Source organism: Dinoponera quadriceps, unplaced genomic scaffold (assembly GCF_001313825.1).
Source record: "Dinoponera quadriceps isolate SergipeBrazil2010 unplaced genomic scaffold, ASM131382v1 scaffold2872, whole genome shotgun sequence".
Classification (NCBI taxonomy): domain Eukaryota; kingdom Metazoa; phylum Arthropoda; class Insecta; order Hymenoptera; family Formicidae; genus Dinoponera; species Dinoponera quadriceps.
The window spans coordinates 270,500-289,580 of NW_014556992.1; the positions used below are offsets into that span (position 1 = coordinate 270,500).

Consider the following 19,081-nt stretch of genomic DNA (forward strand, 5'->3'; position numbering starts at 1 on the left):
CTTCGTAATCCCGGCGCATCGGTTACGCGCGTGAGAGCCACGCTATCTGCCTCGATTAAATTACCCAATTACCTACTCGACGTGGCGTCAAGATGCATATCCGGCGTCAAGGTGAAGTCGCCTACCGAGCGGATCCGCAGAAAAGCTCGACGGCCGTTTCATTTCGCGGTTTACGCCCACGCGCCAAGGCGAAGGCGAATTTGCAACGGTTCGGACGACGCGCGGCGGACGCTTGGATGAATGAGTTGCGATTAAAGCGCGCCGTTATTAACGATTCGCTCGACGCTGTTCCATGCGGTTTCACGGATTTCGAAGGCGTCGCGAAAAATCGAGATAAAGACTTAGCTGTTGTACTTCCGCATCTCAGTAAAGAAAGAGCCAATATTTGTTTCTTCAGGTTTCAGTATTGTCAGAAATTTCCAAATTTTACCATTAGGAATTTGCAATTGTAAATTTCTCATATGAGAAATTTGAAAAATCAAAGTATTTATAATCTGATTTTATATTTAGGATTATATCTTAAGTATGAATCTTAAGATATTAATGAAATAGCCAATGAAATAGTTTTTACAGTACTTTAACGCTAGTTCGGCGGCACTCGTGGGTCAAATTGACCCGAGCGAAAAATCAAGATACCATAAGTAGTAAATTTGTAATTATTGTATATTATATTATATTAGATTATTGCATATATAAGCGTAATTCTTTTCTTAAGGCACGCAAAATTGTCTACTTCTTTTTATATAGAATCAATGTATCATCTCTCATACCTTTTCTTCCATTTCTATTATCTTTGAAGTCTATTTTTGAAATATAACGATTTCCTTAAATTTACCTTTCATACGCTCAAAACTACAATATCTGTACAAGCAGCAAGAAATAAATGTGCCAACAAAGGATTAAGATGAACTCAAGAGGATCTTGAACGTAAGATCGACCTATGAGTACAGCGTGGCGAAAGATTCCTCGAGGTTTTTACTGGAAGGGGCTGCCGGATGTAAAATCGAAGGAGAGGAAGCAAGAAGGAGAAATTGATTCTCGCTCGTACAGTGTGAGAAATCGATTCTGATTTTTAGGCCGTTCGCGCGTCGTCGGGGCGAGAATCAATTCTTCGCGCACTGACGCGAAGCGCGCGTAAGAGACTCTCGGTTGCCTCTTTCCCTCGACTCGAGCTGTTTACCGATGTGACCGTCGGCGATCGTTCGCGAGCAGGTAAACGCAAGGCGATTCGAAGCTCGCAGCCGCGAAATAAATGCGCGACGGTAAATCGCGGCTCACGGACCCCTCGACACGCGCCTGCCGCCATTGTATGTTAATGGCAATTATGGGAGGATAGCAATTGGCGATCGGCCCGTGGGCCACGGAATAATGGCATCGCTCGCTCGCACGCAGGACTGTCTCGAACCCACTCATGGCGCCAGGATATCGCTTTAATGTCCTATCTCGGAGGCTCTCTCTCTCGAGCGAAGGAAGAGAGAAACAGAGAGAGGGAAAGCGGACACGTGTTAAGTACACGCTTAAATGACGGCCGTCCCGCGCGACACGGCGACATCCGAGCGCGACGACGCGAATTCTGAAAGATCGCGCGCATTCGTTACCTCAAGCGGAACGAATGTAGCAACGTCTCCACTCCGTCGTTCCTCAGACCCGCGCGCGGATTCACGCTCACTGATCCGAATCGGGCGGAAAGAGACATCCGGTTATTCGGCTAAATCGAGAGAATCCTCCGTTCGGAGCACCCCGTATATACCGTGAAACTCGCACAGCTTACCGCAATAATGGACCAGGATGTGGAGAGTGCCGGCGTGGATGCGGCTGTCGCACCAGGAAGCAACGTCGACCTGCGGCTCGAAGAGGGAAAGGTCGAGGCCCTCCATGTCGCTCTCACCGCAGGAGTCGCTGAGAGGCTCGAAATTGGCCGCGTTGGCCCCCTCGTCCTCGTTCGCCACCTCCTCGGAGAGGTTGTTCTCGCCGCCATCGCCGCCGCCGCCTCCGCGGCATCGGGGCGTCAATGCCATTTTCGGCGGAATACTCTCTCCTTTTCCCGTGGCGCGAAACCGCAATGCCCTCCTCCCCTTTCTCCTCCCGCTGCTCCGTCTCTTCCTTTCGGCGTGCGGTGTCCGCTTAATAAGTCCCGCGATGCACGCGCGCGCAGCACCCAACTTTTCTCACGGAGATATATCCTCGGAGCAGCAGCATCAATTCCTCCTGCCGTGCTTCCAGCCTCTTCGCATCGTCGCGCCTCACCTTCTTCCTCTTCTCCTCCTCGCCGCCGCCTCCTTCACCTTTTCATCATCGCGCTCCGCGCTCGTCAATCGGTCCCGCGGATCTCTCGCGCCTTCGAAATGATATTTCCTCCTTCCAGCCGCGCGTCGCGAGATCCTCGCGCCACGGATCTCTCCTTCTCGTCCAAGTTCAATTCGATTCCTTGAAAATTGGACGGAAGGTGTACAGTTCCGGGGATACTCGAAGGTCTCCCGCGCGAGTGGAGATCGACTTGAAGATTCTCCCGTAGAATCCGTCGCGTTCGAACAACGCGACGAAGAAATGAGAGGAAGACGCGTGTAAGGGAAATCTCTCACTGGAAAATGAGTTTGGTTAAACCTACCTGACGATGGACAACCAAACGCGTTTTGGTTGAAGGAAATAGAAATCCTTCCCGGCTGCAGGAACCACATTTTATTTATGGGAACTAGACTTTTTCTCCTTTCAACCAAGGCGCGTCTATTGTCAGGTAGACCCAACCAAACTCACTTTTCAGTGCACCCGAGAAATAGCGAAGTACGGTCGAACCTCAGTGGAGGAAATCTCCAGCTCCTCGCGCCGCGTTCATCCTTTCATATATCGCGCTTTGGCCGCCGCGACTTAACGAGAATTAGCTGGCTTTTCTTCGAAAGTCCGGGGGGGGGGGGATATTTTACAAGTTTACGCGAACCGTTGCGGGCTACCTTCTGCGTATGTACGCGCGGCGATCCTTTCGCGTCGGCGGAGTACAAGTATCGGGCGCGGGTTTTAATCAGGCGTCCGCCTAATGGCTTTCATAAATTAGCCCCACGCCAGACTAATAACCGTCATAATAACTCCCAGCGACGCGCGCTGCCGATTTTTTTCCATAAGTCACGCGTTCTACCATCCTAATTGAGCTCGGCTTCTAATTACTCGCCGACCGGGGCCAAGGGAGACGGAACGGGAATCGGGCGAGATTGATCGGTTCCGAGTCCTACGTTCCGTTCCTAAATCGTCCGGGCGTTTAACACGATGGTTATCGCAATACTCGGGAACGAATTCGGGCTTTAGAATCGTCATCGATCTTCCTACGTGAATACCACACGCCCCCTGTCGCGCGTTTTTATAGAATTCTGATTCGAGTTACAGGTCGCACCTTACAAATCGCTAGAAGCGAGCTTGGGCATGTAAGTTCGAAGCGACAACGGCAATTCCTGTATCGAATAGAGAAAAATGATGTAAATGAAACCCGTATTAGAAAGTTGCTTGGGATCTAACTGGGATCCAGTCTGATTTCTTAAAATATTTATAGTTCGAAATTATGGATTCTAAATATTTATGAAACTTTCCTTGGAAAATCTGCGCAGGTTCTGATTAAGGCTGCGCTCGGGAATACACATAGAGTGGCATTTAATTGACCAATCAGAACAAAAACAACAAATATTTCTTCATCATAATTGGTCAATTGTATGTCTATCTTTAGTGTGGTATATCCGAACGCAGCCTAGAAGTGTAATGTTTCAAAACATACGATTCTAAGTGGAAAGCATAAAAACATATTCGTATTCGGTCACCTCCAACGTCTTCCCAAAAGATTGTTTCTAATTACCATTTTACATTACGATTGAACAAAATATATGAGACATTTTAAATATTTACACTTCACAAGTTCACACACGCTACGTGCGCGCTATTAAACATAATAACATTAAAAATGTAACACCGCTTATTAACAACCTAATTTGATATTTCTTCAAAATGTCATTCAGTTCCGGCGATGATAGTCGTACGCGGCAACGCACAGCCAGTCCCGCATCGCGGGAAGAAAACTTCATCCCATGTTTGGAATAAAAATGAGGTTCTTAATTAGTATCGTAATGGGATAACCTATTTTGGGATTGGGAATTTTGAGTATTCTAGTCGAAATTTATACTGTATATGGAACGATTTCCGCGCGAGAAGAGAGGCGGAATTTGATATCCCAGACGGTTGCGGTATCGAGATACGGAGGCGTGTGCAAATTAATTTAAGATGACAGACAGGCGCGACAGCCTCGCGCGCCCGTAATCTTCGATCTGGTCTACTTGTATGAATTCATCGAGCATGACAAAGTCGTTCGTAAGGAGCCTACCGTGTCAAACGCGCGAAGGATTGTCGCGCGTTCCCTCGACCGACGACGACGACGGCGCCGCTCGCTTTCTCGGGCAAGCGCGGCCGGCCAGCCCATGCTCGCAACCTGTCGTTACGAATCCCTCAAGTTCAAGATCGCGATGAAAGAACTCACTTTCTCGCCGGCCGGTTAACAGGCGTATGTGGAACAACGGAGACAGGAGAGCGCTCGGTTCTTCGCGCGCGGCCGCCTCGCAATCGATCGTCAGCTTAAACCCTCGAGCGCCGAGTTTCTATTTCATTTTTATCAATTTATCGAGACACCCGTGAATCACGCGTGACGTTAGAAAACGCATAATTCCCCTTCAAATCCGCGATTTACAATCGCGCGATCCTCGAGCGCCGAGTTTCCGTTTTGTTTCTCATTTTGCGAGATCGTTCGTAAATTACGCGCGCGACGTTAGATGTGCTATTTTATTTGAAATCCGCAGATTTACACAAGTTCGTCTCTCGAGCGGCGAGTTCCTATTTTATTCGTCAATTTGTGCGAAATGGTTCATAAATTACGTGTAACGTTCTGGGGAGGTGCGAACGATTGCTTACAAATCTAAATTCAAATTCAAATGCAAATTTGCAATTTGCTCCCACACGTAGGTAGGCACGAGTTCTATTTTGTCTTGTACGCAGCGCTGCCATCCAGTCACCGGAACAAAAAAGTGAAATAATGATTGCTTCAAGAATAGCTGACGAAAAGTGATTTCAAATGTAGCATTTCTTGTCAAATTCTGAGAGAGTAGCTAAGACCGTTTAAGCAAAAAAGTAACTTATTCTTACCTTCCCAGATTTATCTTTGGACAATTTAACATGTAGTGAATTATTTTCACAGTATAGTATATTTGAAGGTTCAAAACAAAGAAAGACCAAAGGTATGAACGATACAAGTGAGGACGGTGAAACAATAAATCCGTACCCAGTGAGCAAACCACAATCGGCAGCAGATGAGATGGCAAAACTATATATAGAACGTCTATATTTTACAAATGTAACGGCAGCTCAGGGAAAGAAGTGACTATAGTAACTCATTTTGGACGATAGTAAATTTTTCAGTGATTTATCAGGAGAAAACGTGACAAAAGGTGGCTCAAGTGACTGGATGGTAGTGCTATTGTAGTGCGTGAAATCCTTCCACGACGACCGCAAGTTGTAAGTACGCGAAGATTGGTCCGACTTTTTCGCGGCAAAACAGCGGACAAGGGGTCGGGAGCGGGGGAGGGGTGGCGTGTTAAGCGAGAATGAGACATTAATTATCTCATGCACGGTTCTCGCGCGAGCCAGCTGTAAATTATGACGCCGGCCGGTCCGCTACCTCTCCCCGGTACCGATAAATTATTTACACGTATTTACGCGACGCAACTTCCCGCGCCCCACCCGAGAGGTTCCCGCGGATAAAGGCGAAAAAACCAGTTTCGTCGGAAAAAAAAAGGAAGGGGGAGAAAGAAAGAATTAATAAATAAACAAATAAGACGCGAAAGCGCGGAGGAGGGTGGAGGAAGATGTTGGCGACGCATGAAGAATTCGCATACCAACCGGCCGAATACCGTATTCGTATCCGACAAACCTCTAATACGGAATCATTAGTCATACGCGCGAAGGACACTCGATCGGGCCCGCGGATCCTCTCCGTACGATGTCGTTGACCCGCTTTCGAGACGTGCGCTCGCGGCGGTCCGAGCGCTTCCGCGAGACCGTCGAATTATTACGCAACGCGCGCCGCACTTTAATGAGTCCGGGAAATATATTGCATTCTCGACAAAAAAGAGTCATCAGCGCTACACGCTAGTCCGCCGGAAATTGTAATTAAATGACGAAGAAAAACGAAATTAATAAGACGAGATCGTGGAACGCGCAGCGTCGGACGAGCAAGCCCGGTGAAGATGTTTCCAGCCCGAAGATTACGGACACTTCTACGTAACGGATTCGTGGGCTTCAGACTATCGTATCGCATCGTATCGTATCGTACAATCGGACTCGAGTTCCGCTTATTCATCGATCTTAAGCCTAAGTTATTTATCACTCGCCGGCTACGCGGAGATCGCGAAGATACCGCCGACGCGCGCAGGTACGGCGAAAAAGACAAAAGCAGGGGATCGACGGGGCGAGAGAGAGAGGAGAGTAGGAGGGAGCGGGGAAAGGGGAGGAGAGAAGAAGCGCCCGAGCGTTTCACTATTTCTCGAATCGAATTTGGTGGCTCGGCGGCGCAATCAGCGCCCCGAGCGTTCCTCCACCAACATTTCACGGTGGATTATAGATGGTCCGCAATTTGCGGGAACAAATCGCGCTCTCTCTCTCTCTCTCTTAGGGTGCGTTTCAGCGGGCCTGCGTGCGTGCGTGCACCGAGCGACTGATTCCGCGCGCGCGCGCCCAAATTTATCGCGTGTGCGCGCGCGCGCGGATCAAGATCACGGCTTCTCCGATCGCGCCGAAGATCACGGCGCGTGAACTGGTTTCACGAGAGTATACCGGGTGAGCGCGCGCGCCCGCACGCACGAGAGGATTGCGGGAATGAACGGGAGAGGGAAGAAGAGGAAAAGGAAAGCGGTGGCCGGCTGAGAGGTCGTTCGCATCCGAGTTCGAAGTTGGCGGGCGAACGTGTAATCGCCTTTCGTGACTACGTAGTAGAATTCGTTGCCCTCTGTCCTTCCCGCCCGCCTCCTTCTCGTCCTGTAGGAACCGAGGACGAGGGAGAAGCGTAACGGCCGGTGTGTGTGCGATACGGCGAAGAAGAAAGGGGAGAAAGAAAGAAAAAAGGAATCGCACCGGGTTATACGAGATTTCGCGCGAGGGCGTAGTCGAAAAATACGCGAGGAGCGAGATCACGGCTGTCCCGCGTCAGGAAAGATCCCTAATTTCGCGTAATTAATCGCGAGCTTCTCTTTAGCACGTAGCGATACCATTCGTCGCATGTCAGGTACACGTATACGGCGAGACGAATGATACCGCGCCAAGAAACGCGTTGGACCCTCGAAGAAGGAAAGCTATGCTGTGCGTCTCGTCATGATCACGGAATTATCTTTGAGGAATTATTCATTACGAACGTTCCAAAAGGGACAGAGAATTTGTAATTACCTGAAATAACTATTAACCCTGCCAAGAGGAAAGGTAGAGTAATAGGACGCGAAGAGGTGGGGTCATGAGTGACCCCAATACATGAATACGTATTCTGTTATGATTAAAACGAGGAAGCGACAGAAAAATGATATAGAAGACAGTAAGAATTTCTAAAAAATATTACAATAATGTGATAAATAAATATCTTACTCCTATCTTTCCTCGCGAGAGTGAATTATCCTTCAATAATTATCCACATTTTTTAAATATCAATTCCAAAAGAATTAACGATCCTTCCTTACAGTTATCTTTTAGAATTAGTTTTTAAGATCTCCGCTCGTCCCGCTCTCGCCGCAAATAAATCAGTGATTAAACAATTCCGAATACGTTCTCCCAATCTTCGTCCTACTAAAATCCTCGGCAACGTTCCCCAACGTCCGCCGGCATCGCCCTTACGTTCGTAAAGACCCAGTGCGTCGTTCTCTCATCGTCGCCCGAAAGTGTCCCGGCACTTGGTGCGAAAGAATCGCCGGTCGCAGGTGCACCGTCGAGCCGAATCGACCGGGCGCGAGGAGCCGCGTCGTAAAACGGCCGGCTCATAAACCGGCGACAGAGGAAGGATACCGCCGTCGCCGGCGGGACGCGGCCGCGGATCGAGAACCGGGCGAACCCTGACATTTCGCGGAGGCCACGAAGAAGGCGGCCACGAGGCTCCGTCGAGGCGCACGAGGGCGACCTTAAGCCCGTCGAGCGAGAGAGTATCTGGAGGAGATCCGTGTGGTTCCGGTTACCACGGGAATCTTACAGCGCCTACTCACGGCGGTCAGATAGGGGAGCGAGTGGGCCGAGGGGAGAAGAGAGGCGGATGGATGGCCAGGGAAAGCCGAAGAGAAGAGGAAGAAGGAGGATGAGCGAGAGGAGGTGGAGGGGGACGAGGCAGAAGCGAAGTGCCTACTTACGACAAGCGCGATCCCCTCGTAAACATCGGACGGCGGGACGGCTCCTGGGAATCCGCGGCGAGAACAAGGATACCAGGTGCAGCGGTACCGATAACGACCGCCGATCGCGGCGGGAGGCAAAGCGTAACGTAAGCCGGCAGCGGCCGTGATCTCTCTCGCGCTCTCGGGCATTTTTGCCGCGGGAGGATCGGCATAATTGCCTCAAAACTTTGCGGATAATTGAGCGAGCCGAGGCGCGTTATTAATTACAGGCGCGCGACTGGCAGGGATGAAATTAAATCCTTGAGAGGTGATAGGAGACGTTGATGGGTGAGCCACGGTGATCCCCCGCATCATCACGACGGTGATCCCGAGAGAGCTAATCGCGTCGCGTTGTCGGCCCGCCCGACAGGAGAAACGAATCGTTCGAGTGGAACGATTAAGGAGATCCGCGCGATCCCGACGAGCGGGTGAACGCCGGGCATCCGACGTGTTGCCCATTTTTCCGCGTGCTATCGTTATTACAACGTCTTATCGAGATTATTCGGTAAGCATTTAGACCGCATTATTTAAGGTTTAATCGTGTGTACACGATTTACATTGTCGCTCGAGACTGTCAATAACTCAATTAGACGACGTTACGTGCGAAAAGCGCAAATTCACACAGCGAGGAGCCTCGTTGGAGATGCAACGCTAATTAAACGTTCTCCGTTTATCGAGTAAGAAGATAGAGAGGGAAGGCAGAGAAGGGAAGAGAGAGAGAGAAACAAGAGGAATGTCTTAGGCGCGTAATATAGTCCGCAGCGACGGGATCGCTCATGCACGCCGTGTGCGTAGGTACAACGCTAATTTAAATTCGCGAGAGCGCTCTGTGTGTAAAACGCGCGTTACGTTTGAACGTAAGTCGGTTATGCGGTCTGTGCCCCGGGGAGAAGGCGAGTAACAGCGGTTATTCCGATGTTACGCGGGACAGGCGCGCTGGAAGACGCGGCAGTGGAACAGAGAAACGAGAAGCGAGATCGAATCAGCTGAGAGGAAAGCCGCCTTCTGGCAAGCCGGACGGAGAGCGCTTTCTTAAATCAAGGATACGAGAAAGATTTGTCAGACACGAGGCGGACGTGCGCCGCGCAATTTGTTCCTCGGACATCGAGCGAATGGGAAAATTGGCAAAATCGATGAGACTCGTTAGTGGTGTAAATTCCTCCATCTATCGACGTGTAATTGAAGATGGGTGTTTTTCAATAAATCGCCACTGAGAACGGGTGCGCGTGGGCTCGATTTGCTCTAAACACAGATAAGAGAATTCCGGTCGATCAAACGTAGCGAAATATTCCGAAAATGAAAAGCGGGACTAACACCGCGCGAATAGCATAATAATAATAATAATATTAATTAACGGAAAAACTGGAAAATATTTCGAAGACGGTAGATATTTTTTCTCGAAATTTCTTCGCCGCGGAGTTCTACTGGAAAAGTAGAATAACGGTCGTCGGGATTTGGGTGACTTTTCAGTCATATAGAAGTTCTTCACTCTGAATCGTCAAATGAATATTTTCATTCGGGATTGAAGAGTGGATCATCGACGTATTCCACTGTAGAAGAAGCAAATCCGCTTCGATCGATTAGATCATCACTCGTCTTACGTGAGATTTCACTCCAAGATATTTAAAGAGTGAAATAACTCGAATCGACTGCGGGACATCCGGGGAACAACGGCGAAAACCTCCGGAAAAATAATACAAAATCAACATCGCTCGCCGTAGCGTTTGCGCTCAAACCGGCACGGCGGAGAATAGTTAGGCACCGAGGACGCGTCCGAATGAACAGAACATTCGTTACGCGCTGGGGTTTCGTGCTGCGAACGTGGCGATCGATTTTCGATCCCCGACGACACGGATAATTCCGGGCGCAAAGAGCGTAATCAAGAACGTCCGAGTCTGTAATCTCTCGTCGCGACGGCTTGAAGAAACACCGCTGGTCGCCACGGCGAAGCTGACGCGGCCGTCTGTCGATACACGGGTTCGCCGAAACGGGGACGTCGGGATTGATGAAAAGCGACGAGCGACCGGCAGCGCCGACCACCAACCGCGTAATTTGTTCGCCGAGAGTCAGCCGGTCCGCACCACCAAGCCGAACGTGGGCTCGCGTAAACTTATCCCAAGGCCCAAGTTTCACGAAACGGCGGACGACGACGCGGCTTCCCCATTCACGCGGCCACGATCGTCGGACTTTGGCCGGGAGAATTCGCTAACTCCGGCCTCGGATCAAACGGAAGCGTGCTGACGTTACACATAGTCAAAGCAGAGAAGTTCGGAGACCCCTCCCGGCGTTCTCCGGCGGCGCGGATCATTCCGCTCGTTGACTCTCGCGTTCGATCGAGCGAGAGGTAAGAAACGGAACCGGCCTCTCCTTTCTCCCGATCTCTCTCTCTCTCTCTCTCTCGCGCGCGCACGCGCGTTCCGGAATTCGCGATACACCTAAAGCACAGCCTGAACCACGTTAGAGCGGCTTTCGAAAGCCGCGACGCCTCTTCCGCGAGAGATGTAACGCTCGCGTTTATTATATCACACGCTGAAGCGAGGATAAATGCCGAAGAGAAGAGAAGCTGAGAGAAGATAAGTGAAGAGGAAAGAAGAGAAGGGAATTACGTAGGCGCCTGTAATCGCAGCTACAAGGAAACTCGATGAATTCAGAATGCACCCCGCGCCTGTACGAATATATACATCGTACGATTCTGTAGAATTCATGTAGAATTTCAAGCAATGAGGAAATCGTAACGGAAGAGAGAGTGGGCATGCATAACCCCGAAAAATCGAAATCCCGAAATTTGAGAAGTGAGGCAACATTCCAAACAATCGCAATTCCTGAAAACTGAATATCGAGACAATCTCTCGAAATGTTGGAAGCACGAAGTTGTTTCGCAAAGTTACAACGTGACGTTAAAGTTATAACTTCACCCGTCCAATATTTCAGAAGATTGTCCCGGCATTCAATTTTCAGGATTGCGATTTTTCCGAACAATCGTACGCTTTTTATATTTCGGGAGATTGTCCCGGTATTCAGTGTTCGGGATTGCGACTTTCCGGGACATTGTTCCATGTTTTGAATTTCCGTGCTTTCCTTTCCGGGATTATGCATGCTCCACCGAAGAAAGCATGAGGAGACTTCCCGTTGCAAGTAGCTGAATGCCGTCACGAGCTCGATTGAAGAGACGGCAAACGCAAGATCGGCGCATCGAATGTGCACACGAGGAGAAAGACGCGGTTTTGAATTTTTCAGTCGCTGACTCGGCGAGAGAGAAAAAGAAAGAGAGAGAGAGAGAGAGAGAGGAGTTTTTCTTCTCCACGGGGTCGCGTTACACTTGGCGTACGCGCGAGGGTCGCGTTCTCTCTCCCCGCGGTGAGTCGTTTCTAACGACCGATGCAATATAACCGGAGAGCGGCGAATAAAACCTTAACAATCGCGCGGCACACGGACCCGCGAGTTTCTTGCAACATCGATCTTAAAGTCCGACTCGTGCCCGCAGGTTCAAGGGCTTATTACGATCTGTCTTACCTTGAGAACCCACGGCTGGCGATTGAACCTTTTCTTCTCTTCATTTTTTTTTTTCTTTTTCTTTACTTCGCGGTCGTAAAGTCAGTCGCGAGCTTCCTCACGATGACGATCTTTCCTGGATACCCGAACACAATAACAAGGAATGGCCTCATCCGTTTTTCCACGGCGAAGGATTCGGTCGTCCCCGTAACGTCACGGTATCGGGNTTGCAATGAATCGTGGATACGTGTGTTAAAATTATGCGAGATAAATCACGCATCGTTCGTAAAACGAGTCGTTGAGGCAGACGTGGATTGAAAAAAATTGCACGCTCGCGAGGAATGTTTCACACGTTCAGGAATTTTAAACGACGCGGACGATGGAAGCACATTTAGTCAAATACTTTATAGTAAGCGTCGTTTCGCACGATTTTATCGGAATCGCCGTGAACTCCGCGTTCACTGCGCTAGGTCTCGAAACGGAATATGCTAATCTGTACAAAATGAATAACGAAACAACGGAGCCGAGCGGCTACTCCAAAAATTCCGAAACTTAGTAACAGCTCGTAGCTGCGGAAACCGGCATACGATATCGCGTGATGCAGCCTTGACGAAGCCCGCGAAACGCCAGTTAGGTCGATGTCTATCTAACAGTAAAAGTCCTGGTAGATGGTGATAAAACGAGTCCACCGGTCTCGCAAGGACAGAGAAAAAGAGATGGAAAAAAGAGAGTTTACCTATTCGCGAAGCCTTGAAGAGCGTATCGTAACAGCCGTATAATTCTCATTTGAGCCTCGTCGTGCCATTTAGATGGATAACGCGAGATAATCTGAATTTCTAATCTAAGTTAGTCGCACGTCCGGCACGTGACATTCCCTGTCGCGCGTCGATTCAGCAATTAATGCATAAATTATATACATAATACGTATTAAAAGTAACATCGTTATAACGTAATTATACATATTAAAAGCTCTCCCCTTCTAAAAATTTCTCTCGTTAGCACATTTATAGTGTCCCGCCGAGGAAAATCCTTTTGATCTCTGCATGTTTTGACAAGTCACCTCAACGCTAATGCGAGATCACCCTCGTTAAAGGAAAGAAACTTAATTACCAGCCCGAAGGGTATTACCGTGTGAAACACACGTGAAAATGACGAGAAAAGGAACCGTCGACGCGAAAGATTGAAAATCGCGAACTCCCGCCCCGTGGAAGAATAGTCCCGCGAGGAATAATGAAAAGCGATTTAGTAGCATAATACCGGCAACTGCCGCGCACGGAGGGGAGAGGTAACACAATTAACGGAACCGTGCGGAGTCGGCGGGTGCGCTCGCAATTTCCTACCTCGAAGATAACCGGATGCCCGGACTCTCGCGAGATGAGGGACGCGATGAGAATTTCGAGTCTGCCAACGGACGACGCGAAGGTGCGCGCGTCCGCAACACAGGAATCCGGCGAGACAAAGCGACGCAACAAAGTGTCGTCCGACCGCGTTCCGTTCTCGCGGAAACTCGCGTGCGGACTTTATCCGGCGCTGCGTTTGCCGGGCAAGGCCGTGTCGAAGTTCACGTGCGAGCGCGATAGAGAGAGAGAGATAGAGAGGCGTTCGAAGCATGTACGCGCATCGTCGGCGAGACTCGCTTGTCGCGCTCGTTCCGCAAACGTATGAAATCAATCGCGCGGTGATATTACAGCGACGCAATTAGCGAACGCCGAACGGTTGACCGGCGTAGATGTAATTAAGTCAGCCGTTGAATTTCTAAATATTATAACGCTACCAAACGTTACTCGCAAATGTTGAATCATTATCGCAATTAATTGAAATATTTCCTGTTAAATAAATCACGTGCACGCGATGTTTAAAATAACAATGATATAAAATATTGAAAAACGACCGAAATGACAGGGAGGACGCGTACCGTCGCATTTCCGAATGTTGTAACATTACCGGATGTCCCCTCGCGAATGTCGAATTGATTTATCGAAGGGTGTGAAAAATTCTGAAATTCAGCCGCGCAACACGTTACAATAACGCTCCGAATAATACAATAAAATATTTAAAACCCGCCAAAGTGACCAGCGGGGATATCGAGACGGCTTCCCGTCCGACGTCGATCGAACTCCGGTTAATTGAATTCGTTTCCTCCATACGACAGAGCCGCATAATCAAGTGAGAGGCCGTGAATCGCTAAGGTGGGATTAGCTGGCTTAAATTGCTGCTGCAACATAGCCCGAGAGTTCAGAATTCATTACTAGCTCCGGAAACGCGCTCGCACCAAGTCGCGATTCTCGTTGGCAACAGTCTGGCGAAGCTAATCCCGAGATAGCAGCTTGTTGTCCCCTTCCAGATCATCTTGGTATCTATCATACGAAGATAGAGAAAGAGAGAAAAGAAAATTCAGTTAGCTAACGGCCATACGACGAACCATTTCCCGACCATTAACCGGCTTGCACGCGCGGTCCGACCTCACGTCCCTCCCTACCGTCATTTAGCCGTCGTCTTCGGATTTCTAACGGACGCTGCCTCTATCGACGCGAGGAGTGAGCGAGCGAGCGCGATAAGTCAACGAGGACACGCTCCATTCGTCTGTCGAACTCGCGGAACTCCTTCGGCTCTCCTGCGGATTAGAATAACGAGAGGTCGGCCGAAGTCGAAGGTCACGCGATCGGAACGGCTCTTATCCCGGTGCCGGTCGGCGAGCGAGCGAGCGCGAGTCCTGGAAGCCTCGATCGCGAGGAAGCCGTCGTCGGCGACCCGGATTCGAAACCCGATACACACCTCGCTAGAAAGAGAGAGACGAGGCGTGAAGCCTCGATACACGAGCGACGTTTCCACGTGGATCCACCGTCTCTCGCCCTTCGACGACCACGACCTCCGGCTCTCTCCCTTTCTCCTTCGTCGCACTGTCGCGCGATCAAGATAAACGTGCCCGAAAGAAACTCCGGCCCCGAGGGCCTTCGACCCCCGGCTGCTCGTGCGCGCGGAGGCATGCCGTCACGTTCCGCGCGGCCCGCGAATCAAATCTCGCGAGCGCCGGAACGCCGCCCGGGAATCGTCGCCGAGGATCTTTTTCTTTCGGTGCTCTCGGAGCAACGTGAATAAATGTTCTCCGAACGGCGGTACGCGCGAATCGGGGAATTACGGCTGGATATGATACAACGACGATGACACGCCGCGAGAAACAGCGATTTTTTGTAATAATAATTTCACACGCGTTACTTTCCGACTCGCCTCTCATTAAGGTGTGTCTTAGTTCCGATCGGTGGCGTTACTAGTAAGTTTAACAGCAATTTGAGATGTAAATCAACGATAATGAGACGCGATGTGGCGGTATCGATCGCGAATTGTCAATTCGTGTTTCCGATTGCCGTTATATTCGAGATTAAAGCGCGAGATAACGTTTTACCTCGATTACGACGGGATATTATAATCCCTTCGCCCCGTCTCTGATAGTCAATTATCTTAATGCGATGTTTTTCGATAATATTATCGGAGAGGCGACGCGCACAGGACGTGACATGAGCGTGGCGACCGGCGACAAGTGATTCGAGGATCGCTCTGATCCCCGATACCGCGGTGGAAATTTTATTTTTCCCCTTTTGCGCTCCGGAACGCGCCGGACGATCTCGTTAGTTTCCGAGCGGATTGAATGAAAATGCTGAAAGTAAAATATACTCCGGTGTGTGTCGCACGGCGCGATGACATTCGCCGAATTTCTCCGATACGAACGAACACGACGACGTCGTCGTCGCCGGTGGCCGCACCGACCGCGCTGTAGGCACACGTTTCCTACGTATGCCACGTTTTATGGTATATTTTAACGTGGCGGATTTATGTTCTATGTTTAAGCTTTTACCGGGAAGATTTATGTTACATTTCCGCGAGGTTATCCCGCGCAGAACGGCCCGTGTGTACATAAATTATAAACGGTGGCGGTCGATGCCTTCCCACGCTAATTGTTTCGAATTCGAAATATCTGACCTTCTCATAACAACGCCGAAAATAATTAAGGGATATTTGCCGGAGATTAAAACAGGCAGCGGAGTATTCAATACCTCGAGAATGTCGCAGACGTTTAAAGGAACGATCCCTTCATTTGATTAATCCCTTTAATCGCTCCGTAAAAAGAAGAGGAATCAAAGCGGCTCGCCGATGAAGGATGAACGCGGTCGATCTTCGAGTCATCGCGATCGACCGAACGGCCGATAGGTCAACTCACGGAGCACGCCTGGTCGTGACTCCGTCCCTGTTCCGTTGATCCTTACCTCCTGCCCTAACCGACCGCAAAATCGATCGCGCGATATCGCTATGAGGTGCATCCACCGGTGGCAGGATCGCGATTAAGGCTCACTCCAATCGAACACCAGATCGCGCAGAGAGGCGTTCTCACTATTCCGTAACGGCCACTATCCGGTTTCTTTCCTTCTCTCTCGCTCTCACACCGGCCGAAAAACGACGATCACATCTGACGTTCGAAACGGATCACCGAACCATTTGAAAGCGTCACATTTTCCCGCTAAGCGGACCGGCGGATTCCCGCGCTCGCGACGAACACCCGATGGTGGCTCGTCGTGAACTGACAACGCGGGACAATGCTGGCAGCCGAGGTTGGCCGAGCTTAACCGGAAACGACCGAAGCAGCCTCGCGCGAGTGTGTTACGTGCGACGACCGATTGACGGCCGCGAGGGGCTATTGATGTTCCGATGCTTTCTGCCAATTCCGCCGGTCGACGGACTCGCGGCTTTCCCGACGTGTCTACGGAACGGAATCGCCGTCGTGCCTCCTCCTCCATCTTCCCCTACTCCACCTCCTGCTGCTGATGCTCCTCTTCTTCTTCTTCTGGGCTCTAAAGCGTCGACGATCGTAGACGACCGTCGCCGATGCTATCGCGCTCTCGGAGAGCTCCGGAACTCCCAGAGCAGCCACGTTTAGCGGACTCGCTATAAATTTAACCCCCTCGCGCGATCCTCCATCGAGAACGTCTCGTCACGTGCGGGATATTAAGTCGGTTACGTGTAGATGTGCTGACGATGGATGTCGCGTAGACGATAGAAACGCAGGTGGCTGTTGTCGAAGTGCCGAAAGTGTCGGTCGCGAATCCAACGTTTTCCTTGGGGATTTTTGCGCGACGTTCGTTATTTATAAGTCGAAGCGAGTGAAAAAATCCATCTATCGACTGTACTCGGTATACTTTATTTTAAGCACAATTTTATTGTCACTTCCAAACCAGTAGTGACATACGTAGAGCAGAGTGCCAAGACCCTCTCAGAACCAACTGCACGGAGAGAAATATTTGGCTGACACGGCAAATTGTTACCATAGTAACAACAAAAAGATTTGTTACGCGGAGAAAATAATTTCGCCATTGTAGTAGAACGTCGTTGCGACGGTAATAACATTTAGTTGGCATAATTAATAATTAACTCTTAACAAATCCTTCTGCTGTTACCATAACAAATAATTCGCTACGCCAGTAAAACACTTTTCCCGCGTGAATGGCACTTGCGATGCAACAAATTAAAATATTACGCGCCACCTGATCGACTTGATTTGAAAATAATCATCCTTCTCACGACGCACTTCATCGTTCTTTCAAACGCGGTCAGGCGAATCCCGAAGGCATTTTCCCAGCCCTTTGAAAAATATCTATCGCACTAGTTGCGCGACTTCCACTCCCGCATATTTGGGATTCCTCTCCGCTAGATTACCATCGGTTCTCAGGACGCCAGAAGCACACCGAAGCTCTACCTTTCATTGTTACTCTTAACGGACTAGAACCGTAATTGCGAACACTCTCCATTTCCACCGTCTTCGTCGTTGCCGCGAAGCCGATAGCACGAACGAACGGACGAGCCGATCGCGCGCGGCAACGAAAAACGCACGACGGAGGAAGCAGATACGCGTCTCGTTTCAATATGAAGGGCGACAGCAGCGAGACACGCGTCGTTATTAACCGATTTCCTTTCGATCGACATTAATGAAGCGTTCACGTGCGTCGCTCGTACACGCGCTAGGCAGAAACTCCGGCCGCGAACGTTACACCGCGTGTTCGCCGCGCAGTGTATCAGGGATGCAATTTATTAAACGGACGTCGCACTTTATCACAGTCGACGGCGGAACGAGACAAATTCAGGCGTCGCGCGAAAGTGACGTTTAAGGAACCAGCAGCTCGTCGCCGGCGAGTTGACCAGTTAAACGAGAGGGAAAGGAGAGGGGAGGAGGCTCGTACGAGGCTCGACATTTTTGTACGCGAGATGTTTCAGACTCGCCGTGTCGGACGTACAGTTTCATCGGCAACTTCGAGAAGTTGAAAAGTTCTTCCGATTGTTTTTCAAACACCCTCGTTGTTTTCCGTCATTATTTCCTCGTTTACGGACTGTTTCCTCGGCGAATTCTTCTCTCAATACGGTTAATGCGTCGTTAAATTCGCACCGCCTTTCCCTCTCTTCCTCACTTTCTCTTTCTCTCTCTCTCTCTCTATCCATCGTTTCTTCTGAAAATTTATTTCCTACTTCTTCTCCGCGGCAGATGTCACCGTGACAAATGGCAGAGGGCACGTCGGAGGTTAATGACGAACTTTCCTCGTCCCGAGAGGGAGAGACGGGTAATGAAAATGTTGCATGGAGAGATAGAGAGAGAGAGACAGAGAAAGACAGGAAAGAAAAATTGCGGCACGACTGGTCCCGCGATTCCGTTTTCCACCGCAGGGCTTTCCAATCGCCGCCGTGTGCGCGCACTCTGAGCAGCGGCAGCAACGGGCTTGATAGAGTCGTCTCTGTTCTCCGATCGGTCGTTCTCGGGTTTTATTTACAGTCGCGAGCGCGCGGACGATGACGACAAGGAGTCGATAAATCGAAACTATTATCGGATCCCGTTGACTTCAGATTTCGATGTCGCGGACGTACAAACAGGCCTTTGTGCGGCGGGACGAAGTGTTGATTCACGGCGGTGGAAGCGCGACGCGCGTTTTTAGCGTTTGAACCGCAACTGTCCCTCTAGTCTCTCCTTCTTCCTCCAGCGAGCGACGAACATCGAGCAAACCTGCTTCAGCATCATACGACCACGTTGAGCGACGAGTCGCGCGCCTCGAGACTTTCCCGCGTCTTTCCTCGACGACGAAAATCGAACCGGTCAAAATTACACTCGCCTCGAATCCCCCCCCCCCCCC

At 50.1% G+C, this 19,081-nt stretch overlaps 1 protein-coding gene across 3 annotated transcripts in view; it reads right to left on the reverse strand.

The window, feature by feature from the left end:
• The window catches only part of LOC106748525 (probable Ras GTPase-activating protein), a 339,617-nt gene that overhangs the window by 217,732 nt on the left and 102,804 nt on the right, over positions 1 to 19,081 (reverse strand). For 2 of the 3 annotated variants that reach the window (XM_014627167.1, XM_014627165.1), the window contains exons 1-2: positions 16,178 to 16,469; positions 1,772 to 2,427 (exon numbers count right to left, since the gene is read on the reverse strand). The exons of the other annotated variant lie outside the window; for it this stretch is intronic. In XM_014627167.1, the coding sequence (XP_014482653.1) occupies positions 1,772 to 2,018 (247 nt within the window). In that variant the 5' untranslated portion in view covers positions 2,019 to 2,427; positions 16,178 to 16,469. Of the gene's footprint in view, positions 1 to 1,771; positions 2,428 to 16,177; positions 16,470 to 19,081 lie in introns of those variants that run through there. 3 annotated transcript variants of the gene reach the window in all.